At 39.8% G+C, this 19395-nt stretch overlaps 1 protein-coding gene across 4 annotated transcripts in view; it reads right to left on the reverse strand.

Moving 5' to 3' along the window:
- MLLT3 (MLLT3 super elongation complex subunit) overlaps positions 1-19395 on the reverse strand; it is a 116445-nt gene that overhangs the window by 52400 nt on the left and 44650 nt on the right. For 2 of the 4 annotated variants that reach the window (XM_029962934.1, XM_029962933.1), the window contains exons 3-4: positions 6971-7053; positions 2236-2379 (exon numbers count right to left, since the gene is read on the reverse strand). In XM_029962934.1, coding sequence (XP_029818794.1) covers positions 2236-2379; positions 6971-7053 — 227 coding nt within the window. Of the gene's footprint in view, positions 1-2235; positions 2380-4361; positions 4771-6970; positions 7054-19395 lie in introns of those variants that run through there. The other 2 variants (XM_018081009.1, XM_029962935.1) reach the window with 2 other exon arrangements.

The following is a 19395-nucleotide window of genomic DNA, read 5'->3' on the forward strand; positions in this document are numbered from 1 at the left end:
AAATAAAAAAGCAAGCCATGCAGTTTGAGCAGTTTGTAGTATCCAGAAGACAAAAGGCAATGAAGCAATGTATTCTAAGAATGATCACACTGATATATTTAGGGAAAGCATTTGATCAAAACATGCCACATTTTGTTGTTTACACTTAAGCAAAATATTTGCTTTTGTTAACTCAAGAAAGCTAAAATTAGAAGGCACAGAAAATTAACAATAAAAAAGACACTTCCTATTTTAACCTTTTTAAACATTGCCCCTCAACCCCAAAGTCCCTGATGGCATCATTTAGATTTATTTAACTTGTGGGTAAAACTTGTCCATTGACAACTGACCTGATACAATTAATACTAAGGCAGTGGCTCATGAAGTTTTCCAGAATAAAATCTTATTTAATTTGCAAACACACTAAAAAGCCAAATGTTCAGACATGGATACCCTCTTCCATGTAAAAAATGCAAACACAAAACACCATTCATGCTTCTATTTCAATATAACTATAGTTGTGACAGTTCTCTTCTTCAGGAGGGCAACAAGGTTTAGACTATACATGCTACTTATTTTTGCTTTGTTTTCAAAGATTCTCTTCAGCAGACTGAACATTCTCACACTAACTCCCTCTTATCTCTAGCCAAGAACCCACTGCTGTCTAAAGGTGCCAAAAATGGCTACCCACTTTTGTTATGACTGTTTAAAAATAAAGATAAGCACTGGCATTTACACTTGTAATTTTACAGTATGAAGGCTTGCTTAACACCTCTATCAGTGACTCGGATGAGGAGACAGAAGACACTCATGATGGCTGCAGATAATCAGCTGGGGAAGAGAAGCATCTGACACTCCAGAGCAAGCAGGACTTGTAGGAGCAATCCAGACAGTCTGGAGGAATGGGTTAACAGCAGCCTTATGAAATACAATGAGGACAATTAACAAATGTCAAGTCCTGTCCCAGCAAGGCAGAGCCCTGCAGCCATGAGGCTACAGCTGGAAAACAACTCTGGGGCATGGTCCCAGGCACAGGAAGGCTGTGAGCTGAGCCAGCGCCACCCATGTGGCAGAAACAACGGCTATCAGTGCCCCAGGTCTTGCGAGCAGGTCACAGCCCTGGGAACCAGGAGAGGGTAGAAGCTTTACCCTCTGCTTGAAGCTTATCAGATTCTATCTAGGTGCTGCTTATGGTTTGGATCCCCAACAAAGAAACACCACCAACAAAATGTAGGGAATTAAGAAGAGGCCACTGAGACGGTGGTGCTGGAGACCTTATGCAGTGAGAAGTGGCTACAGAACTAGGGCTGGTTCAGGTTGGAGGAGGGATGGCTTTGGGGGCACCCAACAGGTCCTCCATTCCCTCCTATCAACATGGCACTGATGGGAAGGAGTAGAGGAGACATAGTCACGCTCTTCACAGTGGTGTATGGGACAAGAACAAGAGGCAGCAGGCCCATGAAGACAGCCCAGTGGTGGAGCCAGGCCCAGGGAGACTGGGTCACCTTTGGTCAGGGAAAGTTTCACACCCTGGCAAGGAGGGGTGAAGTCCTGAGCAGCCTGGTCTCGCCCAATGGTCTCGCCTCTGGTGGTCCCTGACAGTATGAATAGTTCTGCCATCATTTGAAACACAGTAGAACAGCTTCCACTAACACACAAATTGTAAATGTAAATGTTTGGCCCTTCTAGCCCTCTGTTTCCTCCAAATGAGCAAGCTTCCTTTGGGTTTCTTTACATCAGCTAATTCTACCAACAAGTAAAGAAGCTGGTACACTTTTCTGGTTCAGATTGCATAACACTGATGAACTAAATTTAAGTAAGCTTGTTTATACTTACAGATTCTAACTCATTTTACTTTATAAACACTGAATTTATTCTGCTTAATACAGAACCATATCTCTTTCAATGAATGACATCTTATTTTCTTATTACTTTGTCCCATCACAGTAGCCATCCTGTATTTCATCTCTGGAAAGCCAAGCAATCAGTGCTTCATGACAAGGTCCAAGATCTGCTTTCGCAGAAGTTAACTAATTGGTTGTGAAGACAAGTATCTTAACAAGTATTTAAGGTAGGCACATGCTCATTTGTTCACCCATTGCACTTAAAGGCAAGTACTGAGCTCCTATATGAAGTTAATCACAAAAACACTTCATTTCACTGTCAGGTCAATCTTTCTTATCATACTAATCATGCACCAGCAATAAGCAGCAACATCTTTATTGTGATGGCTTTTGACATGGGTGCAGGACTCACCCCTCCTGCCTTTAGCAGCTTTCTTCTGAATTCTTCTGTCGGGTTGTTGAATGTGAGCTTTTCACAGCGGAGGTGATTTACAGGTGGGTGGCCTTCAAGGTGCAGGAATAAGTCATAGTCAAATCGAACTTTCTTAGGTTCTTCCTGAGGGTTGAAAATAACCAGATAGAAACATCTAACACCAAAACTAACTAAGTTGAAAACAAGGGCTACAAAAAGACTGTCAATTAAAATTAAAATTATGTCATTTTTAACCATTCTTTGTGTTCTCAGACACACATGATGGAATTTACCAAGCGTCAGCTGAGCTACAGTAAATCAGAGAAGCTCCTATCAGCCCATGACAACACAAGGTAAAATGCATGAACTTCATGAAGCTCTGACCAGGCTTAATTAACACTTATGTCATGTTATGCACAGGCTACAGATATGCACATAGGCAAGTATCATGATTCAGCTGACACAAGGTAACTCAGTCACCAACACAATCACACTTCTGAGCCCTAGAGAGTGCTGAAGACACTGTACAAAGTGTTGAATGCAAATTCCTCCACTGCAGCCAAACTATTGTTTTCTCCACAAGCTGTACTAAGTATGAAACTGCTGCAGCCAACTACATTTAATCTCCTATTTATGGGGTCTGCTCATTTACTAAAGAAACTTCATTGCCTTGAACAAATGTGGCCAGATAGATTTCAAGTGTTGTACTACAGCTTACAAACAATCCAAATTCTCTGCCACTGCAGTGAAAAAATGAAACTGAATGTTCCCTGTACCAATATGAAGAAAGAAAGAACAGGAAGAGCAAACGTATCTTGAAAGAAATCACCAGTGCTCTACTGCCCCGAGAATGCCACTAGTGTCCTTTTTCAGCTGAGTCTTCGTACCGACTTCAGTATCTTTTCTCTGGTATAACAAATTAAGTACATTTTCTGTTACACATTTTCACAGTCCCTTCTAGAAGCTGTATGTAAGTGCTTTTTTAAGGCACTATTAAGTAGCCCTTTCTCCAAAGGTTCTGATGTGCAAGAGAAGTCACCAAACCAATGTCCGTCTCAGGGTAGAACACATATAAAAAGTAAAACTGAGGAAAAGTTTTATTAAAAAGGAAACCATGATGGAAGAGGAGGAAGAGATGTATCAAAACCTTAGCACACATCCAACACTGCATGTAATCAAAATACATGCTCTGTTCAGTGACAGATGCTTAAAAAAATTCACATTAACCATGTTTAATTTTGATTCAGGATTCCAAGGATGGGAAGAATAGAAAGCATAGAAATCTCAAGTTATTCTAAAAGTTAAATCAGAGATTTCAAACACAGCCAAGGGACATGCTAACTGTCTCATCTCTAGACTTGGAGCAGAAACAACAGAAGGGGACCTGAAATAAAAGGCTCGCAGTTGTCTTTTTCTGAAGACAGAAGAAGCAGTTCTCTTAGACTGAACTATTTTCTTGACAGATCATTTTCAAAGGTAACCATCGATGATGATATTTCTTCTTGTTAGAAATATTAATCTATGATTTCATGCAGAAAAAAATGGAAGTGACTTATTCCCTGGTCTACTTAGAAAACCGTGATGTTGCTATAGGCAAAAAGTTGGTACCAGTAGTTTTGCCATAAAAGCAAAGTTTTAAGAATTCATAAATGGAAGTCTTCAAAGAACTTTGTGGAAAGTCAGATGAACATAACCAGTGATTAAAAAGCAGACTATTACTACACAAAAGACTTTCGGTGTCACTGTACTGCCTGTATTTTAAAAACAGTGTGACAGTGAAGACAAAATATCCTGCACGTTATGAGCCTTATCCTGTATGGACTACATTTTCCCAAGTAGGAGTCTTTTGACCTAAAAGCATTTTTAAGGACTTTGTCTCAATGATTAACAACTATAGCCTGCTGCTGCTGAATTTGGGAGCAGGGGTTGTTGTAATTTCCCTAACTCTTTAAAGTTTGAAATATTTTCCATCATTGTGAAATACCTGTTAAGCTTTCTACCAGTTTTTTTTTTAGTCCTGGGAATGGGCACCATTTAATTCTCCGTGGCCCTGGGTGGCTTCCTGTACCCCTTCTTTCTCTATTCATTACAGTATTTTCTGAATCAGAAATTGAAAAGTTGTCTACCTTGAAAAAATGATGATGGTGTGTCTCCTCTTCCTCCTTCTGTCTATCTCCTCTTTTTCTGTACTGGAATACATGTGAAGTGGCTTAAGGGAGGAAGAATAGCTGAGCCAGAAGAAAGGGGTAATTTGCCAGCTCAATTTTTGTGCCACTCTTCCTTTGCATTCACCCACCCCAGGGAAGGGCATGCTGCTGCAGCTGTGTGAAGAGCTAGCTGACTCACAGTCCAACTGCTGCTTGTCGTATTCCATGACACCAAAATAGGGGTGAGGGATGTTTGCAAACTTTCTAATTCCACATGCTGCTTGAGGGTGAGGTGAGTTGCCCTCTTGATCTCAGTCTAAGCCAGAACTCCTGCTGGAGAACTCCTGAGACTTGCAGGTCTCCACAGTCAGCAAAGGCACGCAAAAGTCTGAGTGGAAAACAAAAAAAGAAATGTCGGGCAGGAAGCTTTCTGTAGAGATGCTTCAGTGATTGACTCACTGTCTTCTGACTTACTTTGAACAGTTTTGGGATGAGCATTTAATAAAGAAGTTAAGGAGAATAGATTGCTTTTCATTAGATTTCCTGAATGAATCAAAACAACTTCCCTAATGGAGATAGGGCTAAAGAGCACAGCAAAAAGGCTGATCAACTCACTGAGGCAGTTCTGTTTCCATTTTTGACAGCAAACAGGGTTGACCAAGACCTGCTCTTCACAGATTGATACAGGGAACATGTCAGAATTACCTACAACTTAAAAAGTGCCTGAGCAGAATTATCCACATCTCACACCTTAACAGAGCTTTCTGTGAAAGATAAAAGAATACTGGAATACATACTTGAAATCATACATGGTTAACTCTAACACAATTTTTAAGTGATCAGGGTTCCAGAAAAAGTCTTCTTTTATGCACTTCTATTTTCTTTCTGGTTTAGTCTTTCACCAAGCATTCAACACATTAAAGATGTAATGCTGACTTGATTAAAATAATTAAGTTAAATTACATCTTGGTAATTAGTAATATAGACCCTGTTATGTATGTTAAAGAAAACCCTTGTATTTGCTATTTGAGACTTGGAGTAAGTGCAGCAATTACCTAGAATGTGAGACACTACAATAACATAAGCTTTGTAGAATGGCACTGCATTTGGTAGAATGGCACTGAGCCCCGGTAACGTTGAGTTGAGTAGAATGAGGGCTCACATGCAGTCTAAAAGAACGTTTTCTAAAAGATAGAGCATGCAAGAGTGCAAAAAAAGACTGTTTTGAAAGACCAAAACCTGAACAAGTTATAAAGATTTGCAATACTAAAATAGAACAATAAGTCCCCTATGTAATCAACATAATCAAGATTGGTTTCTTCTCCTCAAGTTTAAGTGACTCTTAAACTTTCTTAAGCACTATTTAAAGTCTGTCCACTTTTGAGCAGGGCTAGTAATTCTTCAGAATAATTACATTCAACTGTTGTTTGGGGTTTTTTTAAATCAAATAATCCTAATTTCACTAGTTATCTACGAAATACTGTCCCCCAAGAATCAATACTGGGCCCAGTACTGATTAACTTCTACATCAGTGATTTGGATAGAGAGGCAGATGCTCCCCAGCAAGTTCACTGACAACACAAATCTGGGAGGAGTGGCCAATAACCCAGAGGGCTGTACAGTCCTTCAGAAGGACCTCAACACATTGGAGAGATGGGCAGAGAAGAACTGCCTGAAACTGAACAAAGGCAAGTGCAGGGTCCTGCACCTGGGTAGGATAACCCCAGGCACCAGCACAGGCTGGGTGTCAACATACTGGAAAGCATGTGGAGAAGAACCTGAAGTCCTGGTGAACAACCACCTGTCTGTGAGCCAGCAGTGTGCCCTGGTGGCCAAGAAGGCCAATGGAATCGTGGGATGCATTAGGAAGAGCATTGCCAGCAGATCGAGGGAGGTGATCCTGCCCCTCTACTGAGCCCTGGTGAGGTTACATCTGGAGTGCTGTGTCCAGTTCTTGGCTCCTCAGTACAAGAGAGACATGGAACTTCTGGAGCAGGTCGACTGAAGAGTGACAAGCATGATTGACTGAAGCATCTCTCTTATGAGGAAAGGCTGAAAGAATTGGGCTTGTTCAGACTCGAGGAGACAACTGAGAGGAGACCTCATCAATGTCTACAAGTATCTGAAGGGAGGATGTCAAGAGGATGGAGCCAGGCTCTTCTCAGGGGTGCTAAACAATAGGATAAAAGGCAATGGGCAGAAACTGATGTACACAAAGTTCCTCCTGAACATGAGGAAGAATTTCTTTACTATGCAGGTGACTGTGCACTGGAACAGATTGTCCAAAGTTGTGGAGTTTCCCTCATTGGATATTCACCTGATTGTGATCCTGTGCAATGTGCTCTAAGATGACTCTGTTTGAGCAGGGAGCTTGGACCAGATGATCCACTGTGTTCACTTCCAACATGACCCATTCTATGATTTTGTGAAATTATGCATTTCTAAGAGTTACAGTAATATTGAGTTGAGGAACAGCACTGACAAAGTTAGCTGTAAGCCTAATTGTTATCCAAGTTTACAAATTAAACTTTAAAAAAACCTCACACTTGATTTTTTAATTTTTTAATGGAAAATATGAGATTCCATACCTTGTTTTTGAAGTAAACCTCAATTGGTAAAATGAAACCAGCATATCCTGATTCTTCAACTTTGTAGGGTGGATCCTTGCACACTGAAACAGAGAAAAACCTGTATTTAATACAAAAAAATTGTGTTTTAAATGCATAAGTAAACCACATGAGTAAATCTCCAATAACACTTCCATATAGCACCATTACAAAACCGCACACACACAGTCGGATATAACTGTGCACAACTCAAACTGAATTTTGCAAGCAAGTCATTCCTGCCTGCATGAAACCTGCAGTTTAGGGATAGCAAAATTTTATTTATTCTTTTTGTTCTTCATCATTTGAGACTGCTAAAGCAGAACTACCAGGAACTTCAATACCAGGTGGAACAAATAAGTACTCACAATGGTACATAGACTCTGCAGCCAAGGTTTTTTCTGGGAATAGAAATCACATAGGATTCTAACCCAAAAAAGTAAAGCATGTAGAGGGAAGAACTGCCATTCATGTATTCACAACCTAATATTAATAAAATCCCAATTCTAATAAACATAATTGAAAACAAATAAATTAATTAAATTAGGATTAACGCTAAGAAATTCGAAATCTTCATTACTGGGGGAGGAGGAGACACAATGCAACATACCAGTACACAGTGGAGAACCTCAGGAAGGTTAACTATTGCATTATATTAAAACAATATCCAGGTTTTCCTTAAAGGATTCATACTTCTATAACGTTACAGTGAATATTACTAGTTTCAATATACAATCTTTTCCCTGAAGTTTTCAGTTCAATGCATGGGCTTTAAGCTACTTTGAATCCCCACAGTACTGAACATGAGCTCTCTGAAGAAAGTGACACTAGCCTGTCAACTCCAGACAGTGACAAAAAGGAGGTTGTTACAGAACTTGGAACATAAGCCACCTCTGCCTTCTCCTGGTTGACTGCATGATAACCTCATCACAGAATTCAAGTCCATGTAACACATAAATACAAAGGTAGGCTGAGCATGAGAAACTGTGCATCTCCTGCAGCTTCAACTCAGATGCTTCCAAGTGCTGCATTGCTATGCATCACAAATCATGTCTAAGGCACTACCACCTCAATGACAGTTTCCCTACTGTAGACTAGTAGAACGATGAAATTTATACACAAGAGGTTGACTTCTTCAGGAACATTTGCTCTAGCTCTGTCAGTCTAGTTGATCAGAAAAAAAAATTCAAACTCCAGATCAATCACCATTTACTCAGATATATGCTCCTTTCAGAATTGCCTGGTAGGTTACTAAAAGCAAGTCTTGCAAATAATTGTACAGGGTCTGATTACCAAAATTATTTTTTAGCAAAGTACAACAGATGAGCACTTTCAACTCTCTATCATCCCAAAAACATGACAAAGGCCATCACATACATCCAGGAATATAAGCACTGCTACACTCCCAATAGTATAATCAGTACATTAACTTTCTGAGGACATGCAAGCTTCGGTAACCCCCAAGTAAATGAACACAGCAGAATTTTCTCCTATCACCTTGCCATTCTCCTCCTGCTTTGCTAGCACAAAACCCTTTGAGGGTGAGGTGTTGATGGAGGGGCACGGACAGACTGCTCATAGACTAGTATGATCGGCAAAATGTCGGCTTTATTAGAAGAAAGACATCTTATATACTGCTTATGACACTCAGACATGTGGTTCTTCTTCACATAGCATTGGATACATAAGGAAAATATACTTTGTTGTACGGTGCTAACTGGATCACAACAGGTGTCCATAGGAGATGAGAAAACTTGTTCACCTGCCAAAAACTCCTCCCTGGCCTTGGCAAAAAGCCTCCTCTGTTCTAGCCTCAAGGCTGAAGCCATGTTAGCTGCATAGTTGCTTTTTACTGTCCACACCCAATTATGCCAAGGCAAGGTTCACATACGATCTCTATACTCCAACAGTGAGGAAGATTAGAAGTCCTTGCTCACCTACTGCACTTGTCTATCACTACCCAGCTAACTTCATGCAATCAATAGAAAGGGAAAAGGATGGCAAAAACAGAGCAAGAATAACCTTTCAAAGACTCTTCTGCAACACAGTCCTCCTGCAGCTACGGAATTTAAGTTTGTTTCTCCTGTCAGGAAAAAAAAGTTTGTAAAGTGGGATTTGAAAGATTTTGAAGGAAAGTGTTACGGTGATCAGTCAAATCTGAGAGGTGGTTTCAAACAGCCTGTGGTCTTCAGTTGGAAAAAATACTAAGCTGAGTGTGGGTTAAACAGTACTTCCTACTGTAGAAATAAGAGGTGCCCATTTGCTCAACACCTTATGCTGACATGTATTTAACGACAAAGATAAAACCCCGAAGTGAAAGCACAAAAGAGACTAAAAAAGAAGACTGAGTTTTCAGCATTGCATTTTCAATCCTACTAAATTCTCTGCCTCACATATTGAGTGCCCAGATTCACACCACTTCTACCAGGGTATCAAGATACAGCTTAAAATCCGTTAAATAAAGTGACCCCTAATTAAATGTTGGAGTGACATTTTCTGCATATTCCTCAACCATTGAATAGGTTCTTCATCAACTGAGAACAATCCAATACACAAGATAGCAGGTCAGGAAAGTCTTCAGGGCTGGGACTGAGTTTAGACTCCGCTGGACCTAGGCTCCATAAGGAATTTAGAAAGAAAGGGGGTCCTCTCTGAACCTTGGGTCCCAGTGGAGGGTATCCCTTACCTTTTTGCATCCTTACCCTTTTCCATCTCTGGTCTCCACAAAAATAATTCTAAGCTGACCCTAATCCAACTTTTCATTGTGCATTTCATCCATGTAGTAGTAACAGAGCCAACCTTGCCATTGAACTTTGTTAAGTCACACTTTCACAAATTTATATTAAACTTGCTTTTGCTAATACCGTTGGTCAGAGATATTTTTAAGTGACCTAAACCACACATTGGCAGCATTTTCCCAAGTCACCACTACACACGATGGAGCCCTGCTTCCCTGGGGATGGCTGAACACCTGCTTGCCCATTAAGGAAGTAGTGAATGAATTCCTTGTTTTGCTTTGCTTGCATGCACAGCTTTTGCATTGCCTTTTAAAGTGTCTTTATGTTGACCCATGAGTTTTCTCAGTTTTACCCTTCCAGTTCTCTCCCCCATCCTACTGTGAGGAAATGAGTAAGGCTGCTGGATGGTGCTTAGATGCCAGCTGGGGATAAAACACAATATCCACTCCTTCCAGGACTGCCAGCAGAAGGAGGATCTTTCTTGATATCAAAAGACCCTCAGCCACCTGCAAACTTTCAAACTTCAGTGCACACCACAGATGATGCAGAAGCCCTTTCTGTTGACTGAAGGACACAAAAAGCTGTTAGCTATATTCTGCACTGCACACACAAGCAACAATCCTTAATGAGACATACAGAAATTACTGGTGATGTCTAGGGCCATTCACAGTTTATGCTTCTCATCTTTTCTGTCTGATCCCTCAGGTTTCCTCCAAACAAGATGGGAACGAGAGAAGGGAAGAAAAAGGAAAAACAGCGTTTTTAGACTGAAGCTATTCCTGCACTACATTTCACCTTTTCATTCTAGATGTTGTTTTTTTCAATACAAAGCAGTTCTCAAAAAAAGACTGTTAAAATATACATGTATGTATGTCTCAGGTATCAATGGACTGGAGCAAGTGACTTCCAGAAAGTAGCTGGTCTGGAAGTCTTCCTTAGAAAAGCATGACACTAAAGCAAAAGAAAAACCCCTGAACAACTGAACTGCAGCTAAGGCTGCTTGGATAATAACATAATAAACCAAACAATTATCTTTGATGGAAAAGATATTAGGTATAACATTAAAAACTCTGACAATAAGCATCAATTTGCCCTGTAGATACCACTAATATTTTAAAAGTAATAAAAATTTCCAGTAGTTGTGCTTTAATGCATTCTCACATTTATACAGAAGCTACAGCTCTCGGCATTTTCTCTTCTATTGAGAAAAACAGGTCCCACAATTGCAGGATTTGAAGTAATTTCTTTCTAGATTTTTAATTATGTACCTCTCCCTCTCAATAAAAAAACTTTGCATAGCAAATATTTTTTCTTAACATCCAGATAGATACTTAAAAACAAAAAAGCCCTCTTTCTCAATTTTAACTTCATTATGCTATGCAAAGATCCAACTGGGAATAAGTATTTCAGAGCTACCAAAATCACCCTGTATTCCAGTAATGATACTTGTGTCAAACCTTTTTGGTTGAAAAAGTTTGACAAGCAAACCAAAGCTAATTTTTTTCATCACACCTCCATCCTTCATGGTTATTTTACTTGATTAATCACAAACTGGTCAGGTTGGAAGGGAGTACAGTGGGTCATCTGGTCAAACTGTCCTGCTCAAGCAGGGTCATCCAAGAGCACAAGACTGTGCCCAGATGGGTCTTGAATGTGGGAGAGACTCCACAACCTCTATGGGCAATTTGTTCCAGTGCACAGTCACCAGTACAGTAAAGAAGTTCTTTCTCATATTCAGGAGGAACTTCCTGTACATCATTTTTTGCCCATTGCCTCTTGCCCTATTGTTTGGCACCACTGAGAAAAGCTTGGCTCTTGACACCCTCCCTTCAGATACTTCTCAACATTGACTCCATGCATCTCATGCCCTGAGGAGCCCAGAACTGGACACAGCACTCCAGATGTGGCCTCACCAGGGCTCAGTAGAGGGGCAGGATCACCTCCCTCGATCTGCTGGCAATGCTCTTCCTAATGCATCCCACGATTCCATTGGCCTTCTTGGCCAATGGCACACTGACCAGGGCACACTGCTGGCTCATGAACAGATTGCTGTCCACCAGGATCCTCAGGTTCTTCTCTGCAGAGTCACTTCCCAGCAAGTCAGACCCCAGCCTGTGCTGGAGCCTGGGGTTATTCTACCCAGGTGCAGGACCTTGCACTTGCCTTTGTTGAATTTCAGACAGTTCTTCCTTCTTTCTATGTAATATACTGAAAAAAATCAGTTTTGCTTCTATCATCTACCTAACTAACTTCCTGAAGCTATTCAGAGTAGCTGAATAGACAGCAGGAAAAGAAAAATACTTCTTCAAACACGTTATTCATATCATTCACTAGCAAATGGAAGAATATAATGCTATTTAAGCAAAGCAAAACATAGATGTACTAATAGTATGCGAGCTTAAGCTATAGAAGGGTACTGCTAAGTCTGGAACAATTATTTATTGTAAACATTGTTTAAATGAATCTGCCTGGTTTTTCTGCCTCTCATTTGGCATTACTTGTGTGACAGACCAATACAAAGCTCAACAATCAAAAATACCCTGAAATAGAGATTTGAAGTCTGTGTGCAAACATGTTTATAATTATTATGATGTAAATGTACACTCCAGGCATAAACCCAGTTTAAGAGCTGTGTTTGCATGCAGGTGATGCAGATGTTGTATAAGTTGGCACACATGTAATTATCACAACAATTATATTATTAAGCTGTTAGGAACTTTGAGGAAAGAGAACAGCCACGTGAGGCTAAGGATTAGTGATTTATAAAGAAGGGGTATAGAAAACTAAGACTTTCCTCAAACAGAAATAATTAAAATTTGCAATGCTGTTTCTGACCATTATAGCACACCTACAGCTTTATTTTTCTGCATAAGAGAAGTAGAATAGAACGAACTATTTCAATTGGAAGGGACCTACAACAATATTCTAGTCTAACTGCCTGACTACTTCAGGACAAAGTTCAAGTATGCTATTAAGGGCATTGTCCAAATGCCTCTTAAACACTGACAGGTTTGGGGCATTGACCACCTCTCCAGTAAGCCTATTCCAATATTTGAGTGCCCTCTTGTTAAAAAAATGCTTCCGAATGTTCAGTTTGAACCTGCCCTGGCATAGCTTTGAACCATTCACACAGATCCCATCACTGGATCGCAGTGAGAAGGGTTCAGCACCTTCCTCTCCATGTCCCCTTCTCAGGAAGAGAAAAGCAATGAGGTCACCCCTCAGTCTCCTTCTCTCCAAATAAGACAAACATAGAGTCCTCAGCCACTCCTCCCAGCCCCTCAGCCAACTTTGTTCCCCTCCTCTGGACACATTCAAGTACTTTCACATCCTTTTTAAACTATGAGACCCCGTTCTGCACACAGGACTCACGGTGAGGCCACACTGGCACTGAGTACAGCGGGATGATTCCCTCTTTTGGCAGCTGGTGACGCTGTGTCTGATGCACCCCTGCGTGGGGTTTGCCCTCCTGGCTGCCGTGGCACACTGCTGACTCACACTGAGCTTGCTACTAGCACCTGATCAGTGCTTCTACTCATCCAATTTCTCACACTGCAATGTGTTGGTGTACAAGCATTTCAGATACATTGAAAGATATATACATATACACTGAAAGGTATGATATATTAATTCCTGAAAGCTAGCCACATATACATCTGTTCTCAAGCTCTGCAGCTCTATGTTCTACGTAGCTGATAAACTCTCCTTTGAGCATAAAACAGAAAAAGGAAGGGAAAAAATATAGATTGTGCCATAAAGACAGAAAACCTTCAAAGTGGCACGTGGTCTAACTCTGAATAATTGGTTTTATTCTAGGACAATTCCACCATGAAGCAAACAACTAATTTCAAAAATTCTCACCTTAAAAAATACTACATTCATGAAATTGTATTTGCACTACTAATCTAATGGAAATCTGTAAAACAATACAAATGAAGTTACCAAGCCATCCACTTCACTTTGGGTGAAGAAAAGCAATTCAAACCTGCAAAATTATGCATGCCTGATGATAATTTGTTCAATCTAACAAAATATCCCCTACTTAGTACTCATAATTTTGTCAGGAATTAGAGTATATATCATCTAGAGGACATTAGTCAAAAATGGAAACCACCATTTTGTACTAGCATATCAGGTGCTTCCAAAGGATCATGGTGTCAGTTTTCCTGTATCAAAGCAGATTTCCTTGCTTGGACAAACTTATCCAAAGCTTTATTTCCCATAGTAGATTTGACTGACAATAATTAACTGCATAAGAAGGGTTTTAAAAACCTGACATGTTGAACTCTGAGGGTTCCTTACCTTTCTAATTTTTGATTTGTTGGTTTCTTTTGGGTTTTGTTTGTTTGGATATTTGTTTTTGGATTGTTATTTTGTTTGTTTTGTTCACTAGCAATTGCCCTAGGAAATTGTGTAAATAGATATATATTAGATTTTGTTCCCAGTCTGATCTTCACAGATTTCAGAAAAGAACATCCCTAAATATAGTGCATGCAAACCACTGTTGAATTAAGAAACAAAAAAAAAAGGGAAACAGACATGCAGGTTGATCAGAGCAAAACTCTAAGCAGGCTTCTCTACTCATTTTTCTGTATGTTTTCAGAAGAATAAGTCTTTACACCAGATAGGTGTTTTAAAAATACCATGGTATATCAAAGACAGGTGATGTTAGTTTTTAAATTCATGAGGTAAGCACAACACTCAAGAAACATCAGGTACAAGTCTGACTGTCACATTTATAGAGCATCTGCATTTTTTTAGAGCATCGACTAAAAAATGTCAGATCTGTTTGTCTTTGACTTTCCTGAAAATTGCCTTTCAACCCGAGCTACAACTCCAAAGCTAGACAACAAAATCAGAAACCTCCCTCCTAAAACACTACCCTTCCCACTTTTTTTGTTGTAACATGCTGTTCTGCTACTATTTACCACAGCTCCCCTACAGGTAGGTTACACAGGAACCTTTGGGCACTTTTGGAGACTTACAATGGATGGCAGACATCAGATAACACCTAGACCCAAGGACAGCAACCCCTAAGCGCAGCTAACAATATTCATATGATTGGCAAGGAAGCTACAGCTTCTGGCTAAAAAGACAAACAGAAGAGGAAGATGCGACAAACAGCAGCGGAAAAGTTCTCATGTGGCGCAGAAGATGGCCAAGTAGGATCAAAGCCGCAAGCTCTGGGTTTGGTATGCAGGCACTGGAAAGGAGTTCCTGTATGGACATCTTGCTCTGCCCCACCCATCCACTTCAAGGAGCACTCTGTATCTGCTATAAACCCACATACACCCTAATACTTCTCCTCTAAGGCAGAACTCATAGCAAGTGAGGGTTCAACCTCTGCCACCACACATCCTCCCCTGCAGCAGCAGCTATCAGCAGCTCCTGCTCAGCCTCGACCCACACTCAGGAGCACCTCCTCACCCCACACCACACAGAAGCATTCATGTGCTCCATTCATGTGCTTCCATGCCACCAGTCATAATAAGGGCTACTTCCAATTAGACTGTCATCTGAGAGAAATGAACACAACAACAAAAAAAGACCCTTTATATCCCCAGTAACAAGATCAATGTCAGAAATATGCCTGTCCACAGCATCATAATGAATGAGCACTGAAGAACCCATCCCACCCCCAATACACTACAAAGAAAACACTTGACGTAAATTGAGGCTGAAGATTCTCCAGTGTGCTTTAGTACAAAAACCTGAAGCAAAGCCAGTGGCGTGCCAGTACAAGCCCCATAGCTGAAAGGTGCAGAGGTGGAGTGGGGCGAGGAGAAGGCTTTAGTTCTAGCACACAACTTCCACCTCCATCTTCAGAAACTGACTACTGGCAGCAGAAGAACTTCAGCCACATGCTTCAGATACTAAAAATGCTACCACATTGCATTTCAGTTGCTTGTCAGGATACCTCATGTCAAGACACAGACTGAGATTACAGGAAATGCTCAAGGAGATGGAATAAATCAGTCACATGGTTGTCACCTGTAAGAATGGCTAAATAGGCTTTCTGCAGGTTTTGAGATGAGACATACATAGATCTCTGCCATTTGATAATTATTTGCTTTTAAGAGTCCTCCAAGCCAAACTTTGTTAATGTAATTAAAAGTAGGACTAAGAGAAGCAATGGAAGAACAGATACTGAAAACAAACTATTTTTAGAATCCACTGCTACCTTCCAAAACATCCTGAAGTTACTTTATGAAGAATATTTACTTAGGTACACAAAAGACAGTATGACAAAAAACAATTAAGCTGTATTATGATCCACATAATAGTAGAGGTGGAAAATCAAGAATTTTCCCTAACTGTTTACATTCCTCTGCACAAAGGATCAAACCACCTTCTGCTCCAGGGTAGATTTTGGGGAAAGGAGAAATTAACAGCATCTTTTCCTTGCAGGAAACATTCTGCTTTAGTTAAGAGCAAAAGTAAAGACAGATAGACTGAAACTAACACTCTGAGCCATAAGTGCCCTAATTGAATTTTTCCTTCAAGAGTAATCACAGAGTAAGCTTAAATATTTAAGACACCAAAGAAAAGAGGCTTTGGTCATAGTAGGGTTGGCCACTTTGCAGGTAGCAGTATACACCAGAAGCAAACTGCCCAGTAACAAAGAATATATGGCAAAGTTTGTCTAAAAACAAGGCTAAAACTTGAATGCACACACACCTCCTATTTGAGGACTTCAGAACGAATAAAAATGTCACAGTGAGCTGGAGAAGTAGCACATAGACAGGAAAATAATCTTCACGAAACTGAATGAATAAAAACCACTCAAACTTATTATTAAACAGGTAGATTGCTTTGACTTTCAAAATTCTTAATGAGATATTTTTCAATATGGGTGTGCTCACAACATTCATTAATGACTGAATGCAAGAGAGATAGCCTACTGGGAAGAAAACATCTTGACACAAGAAAGCTAGGTTAAGCTCCAACTGAGCATAATGAAGAAAACCAGGTGACTTAACATAGCTTCCTACATTTAACAAGATAATAACAAATGAAAATCAATGTACAGAAGAACATATAATATGAATTTTTAAAGGACTGCATTTAAACTGTAATTCCATTTTAAGTAACAATCACTTAACAGGATAACCTACTTAGGAACATAAAGAAGTCAAGACTATATCAATATGAATCCAGTGGACTGGATGACTGGCTATTTCAGTTAAATACATATCTGCTCTTCTACAGTGTAATGTAATTACTCTAGGTAACTGAATTGCTGTAATACTCACGAGATGTTAACTTGTCCTCCCCATCCCTTAAAAACACAGAGCATAAAACCAGGAAAAGCTGAGAAACCTCAAAGGAAATATTAAAAGGTAAAACTTGCAGCATCACTGAGAAGAGCTAAAATAAATCTGATACACTTGATTCAGATAACACAAATGGGGTGCATGATCATGTGCTCACAAATGCCACTGACATAGCTTGAACATACAGTGGCAGTGGAAATGTTCTTCAACCTTAAAGACTCTAGGCAAGAGGTGTGTAGAACTTCTGTATGTTTTTGGCCGGGATAGAGTTACATTTCTTCATAGTATCCTGTATGGGGCTAGTGTAAGAAGATTCTTATTCCTTAGCCTCAGTTATAATGCTGGAAGCCAACATACACCATATTGCCTGTGAACCTACAAAATACAGTCTGTGAAAGTGTTTATGTTCAAGACTATTTTTTACTTGTAGAAAATACAAATTTGCTAAGTTAAAGTGAAGGTTCTCCTTTTTTTACGTTCATGTAAATATTGTAACTATTCTTACAATTGTTACTATTGTTACAATTGCAACTTTTACCTTTGTACCCTTACTGATTGCTTTTACAGTACAGAGTTTTCCAGGAAACCTCCAAGCCTTGTCTGCCAGTGACCTAAGTAAGCATTTGACAGGGACTTTGGAGTACGGCTTCAATATCGTTAATTAAATGGATAATTTCCACGGAGCTACAGAAAAAAAAGCCTGACTTTACACTGGTAGTTTGACTTGCACTGAACATTTTCTTCGGCTTATTTCTGCTCTTCTCTTTTCTCATCCTTCAACCAATTCTCCTCCCAGAAAAGCACATAAGTATGTATAAGAATCCATACTGCTGCCTCTGATGCTCCTGTTTCTTGTATGAACACCCAAAAAAGTACAGTTATGACTATTCTAGGTTACCAGATAATCGTCATCATTCCACACTGAACATTTGACAGCTGCCAGTACATTTTAGCCTTCAGAAGCACATATAATTGTGTGATATATAATGTGATGCCAGGACCACAAGTCAATCCATCCAGTTCCTCCAACAAGAATAAATCAGCATCAAGTTCCCAAAGGCTAAAAAACCTTTGGTTTGTCTCTCCTATCTTCTTCCAGGATGCCTCCTACATTCTCCCAAATGCCTGAGTAACTGTCTTAGAAAAATATATTGTTTTTAACGTTTTGCTACCTCAGTTTGTGGCTGGGAGTTCAGGGGGCACAGAATAAACTTGATTCTGATTGTCTCTCCTAGAACAGAGATAGTGACTACTTTGGGAGCACAGTGTAAAAGCTTCACTAATATCCCACTTCCTCCTCTGGAAACAATTTCATTTAATAACTGAAGGAGACAGGAGTTGCTTATTACATATTCCTAAACAAGCCTTTTGGGTTTTTTTACTTTAATGCTTTGAACTAGGACAGCTCATTCATTTCATGTTGTCTGCTTCCAAGGGGCACAAAAAAGGATCTTTTCCACCACACTTTTAAAAGAGAATATGATAAAAAGAAAAATGTTGGAGTCAGTTATTGTTTGGCACACTAACTATTGGGAAATAATTCAGATGAAGGGTTATGACTGGGAATCTGTTACCAAATTAAACTAATCCAGATTTTTTTTTGGCTGTTATTCCTTTAAATAGTTACTAACTTGTAAGCAACATGTGGATATGGAGTTACCATCAATTCTTACTACTTCCCAACTCTAATTCTTTTTTCACTGTGATAATTCTTGGTTTGTTCACTTCTCTCTAAATGTTGCTAATATCAACAAATTTTGAACATGTGACACGTTAAAGCTGACATCCTCTTTAAAAAGAGCTCATTTATCTTCTTACTCCTTGCAGCAGTTAACTGGCTTCATCAGAAAACAAAGACAGGCAGACAAACTGTATGTGCACTTTTGTTCCGCATTCCTTCTCATCACCCCGAGAACAGAAATTCAGAATAATGGGATTCAACATTTACTCTTCTGCCTCTGAAGGGGTCTGAAAAACAGAGAAAAGCATCATCTGTTCATCCTTCCCTAGATCTTGTGAGGCCCATGCTGAGAAAACTAAGGTTAGAAGAAAGCAGCATGACTTTTCAGAAGTTACAGAAAAAAGCTACAGTGTCTTGCTCTTGAAAGTTTCACACAAAATAAAAGAATTGTTATACTCTTTCTTCCATCACATTGTCAGACTGTGGCTACACAACAGGAGGACAACAGAAAAAAAAACAACCTACACTCTTAAAGCTTCTATACCTGACAAGAAGTAGAAGGAAGATCTCTGCTTTGATTACTATGACAAGAAGTTCTCAAAGCAGCCATTACTTCATGCAGATTTTGCATGCAGTGTGGCCTATGTGCCTTGGGCATCTTTACCTGTTCCCAAGGCTCCTCTCCAGGGATGTATTTCAGTATCTTGTGGCAGG

Source organism: Manacus vitellinus, unplaced genomic scaffold, assembly GCF_001715985.3.
Source record: "Manacus vitellinus isolate BGI_N305 unplaced genomic scaffold, ASM171598v3 scaffold_50_pilon, whole genome shotgun sequence".
NCBI lineage: Eukaryota > Metazoa > Chordata > Aves > Passeriformes > Pipridae > Manacus > Manacus vitellinus.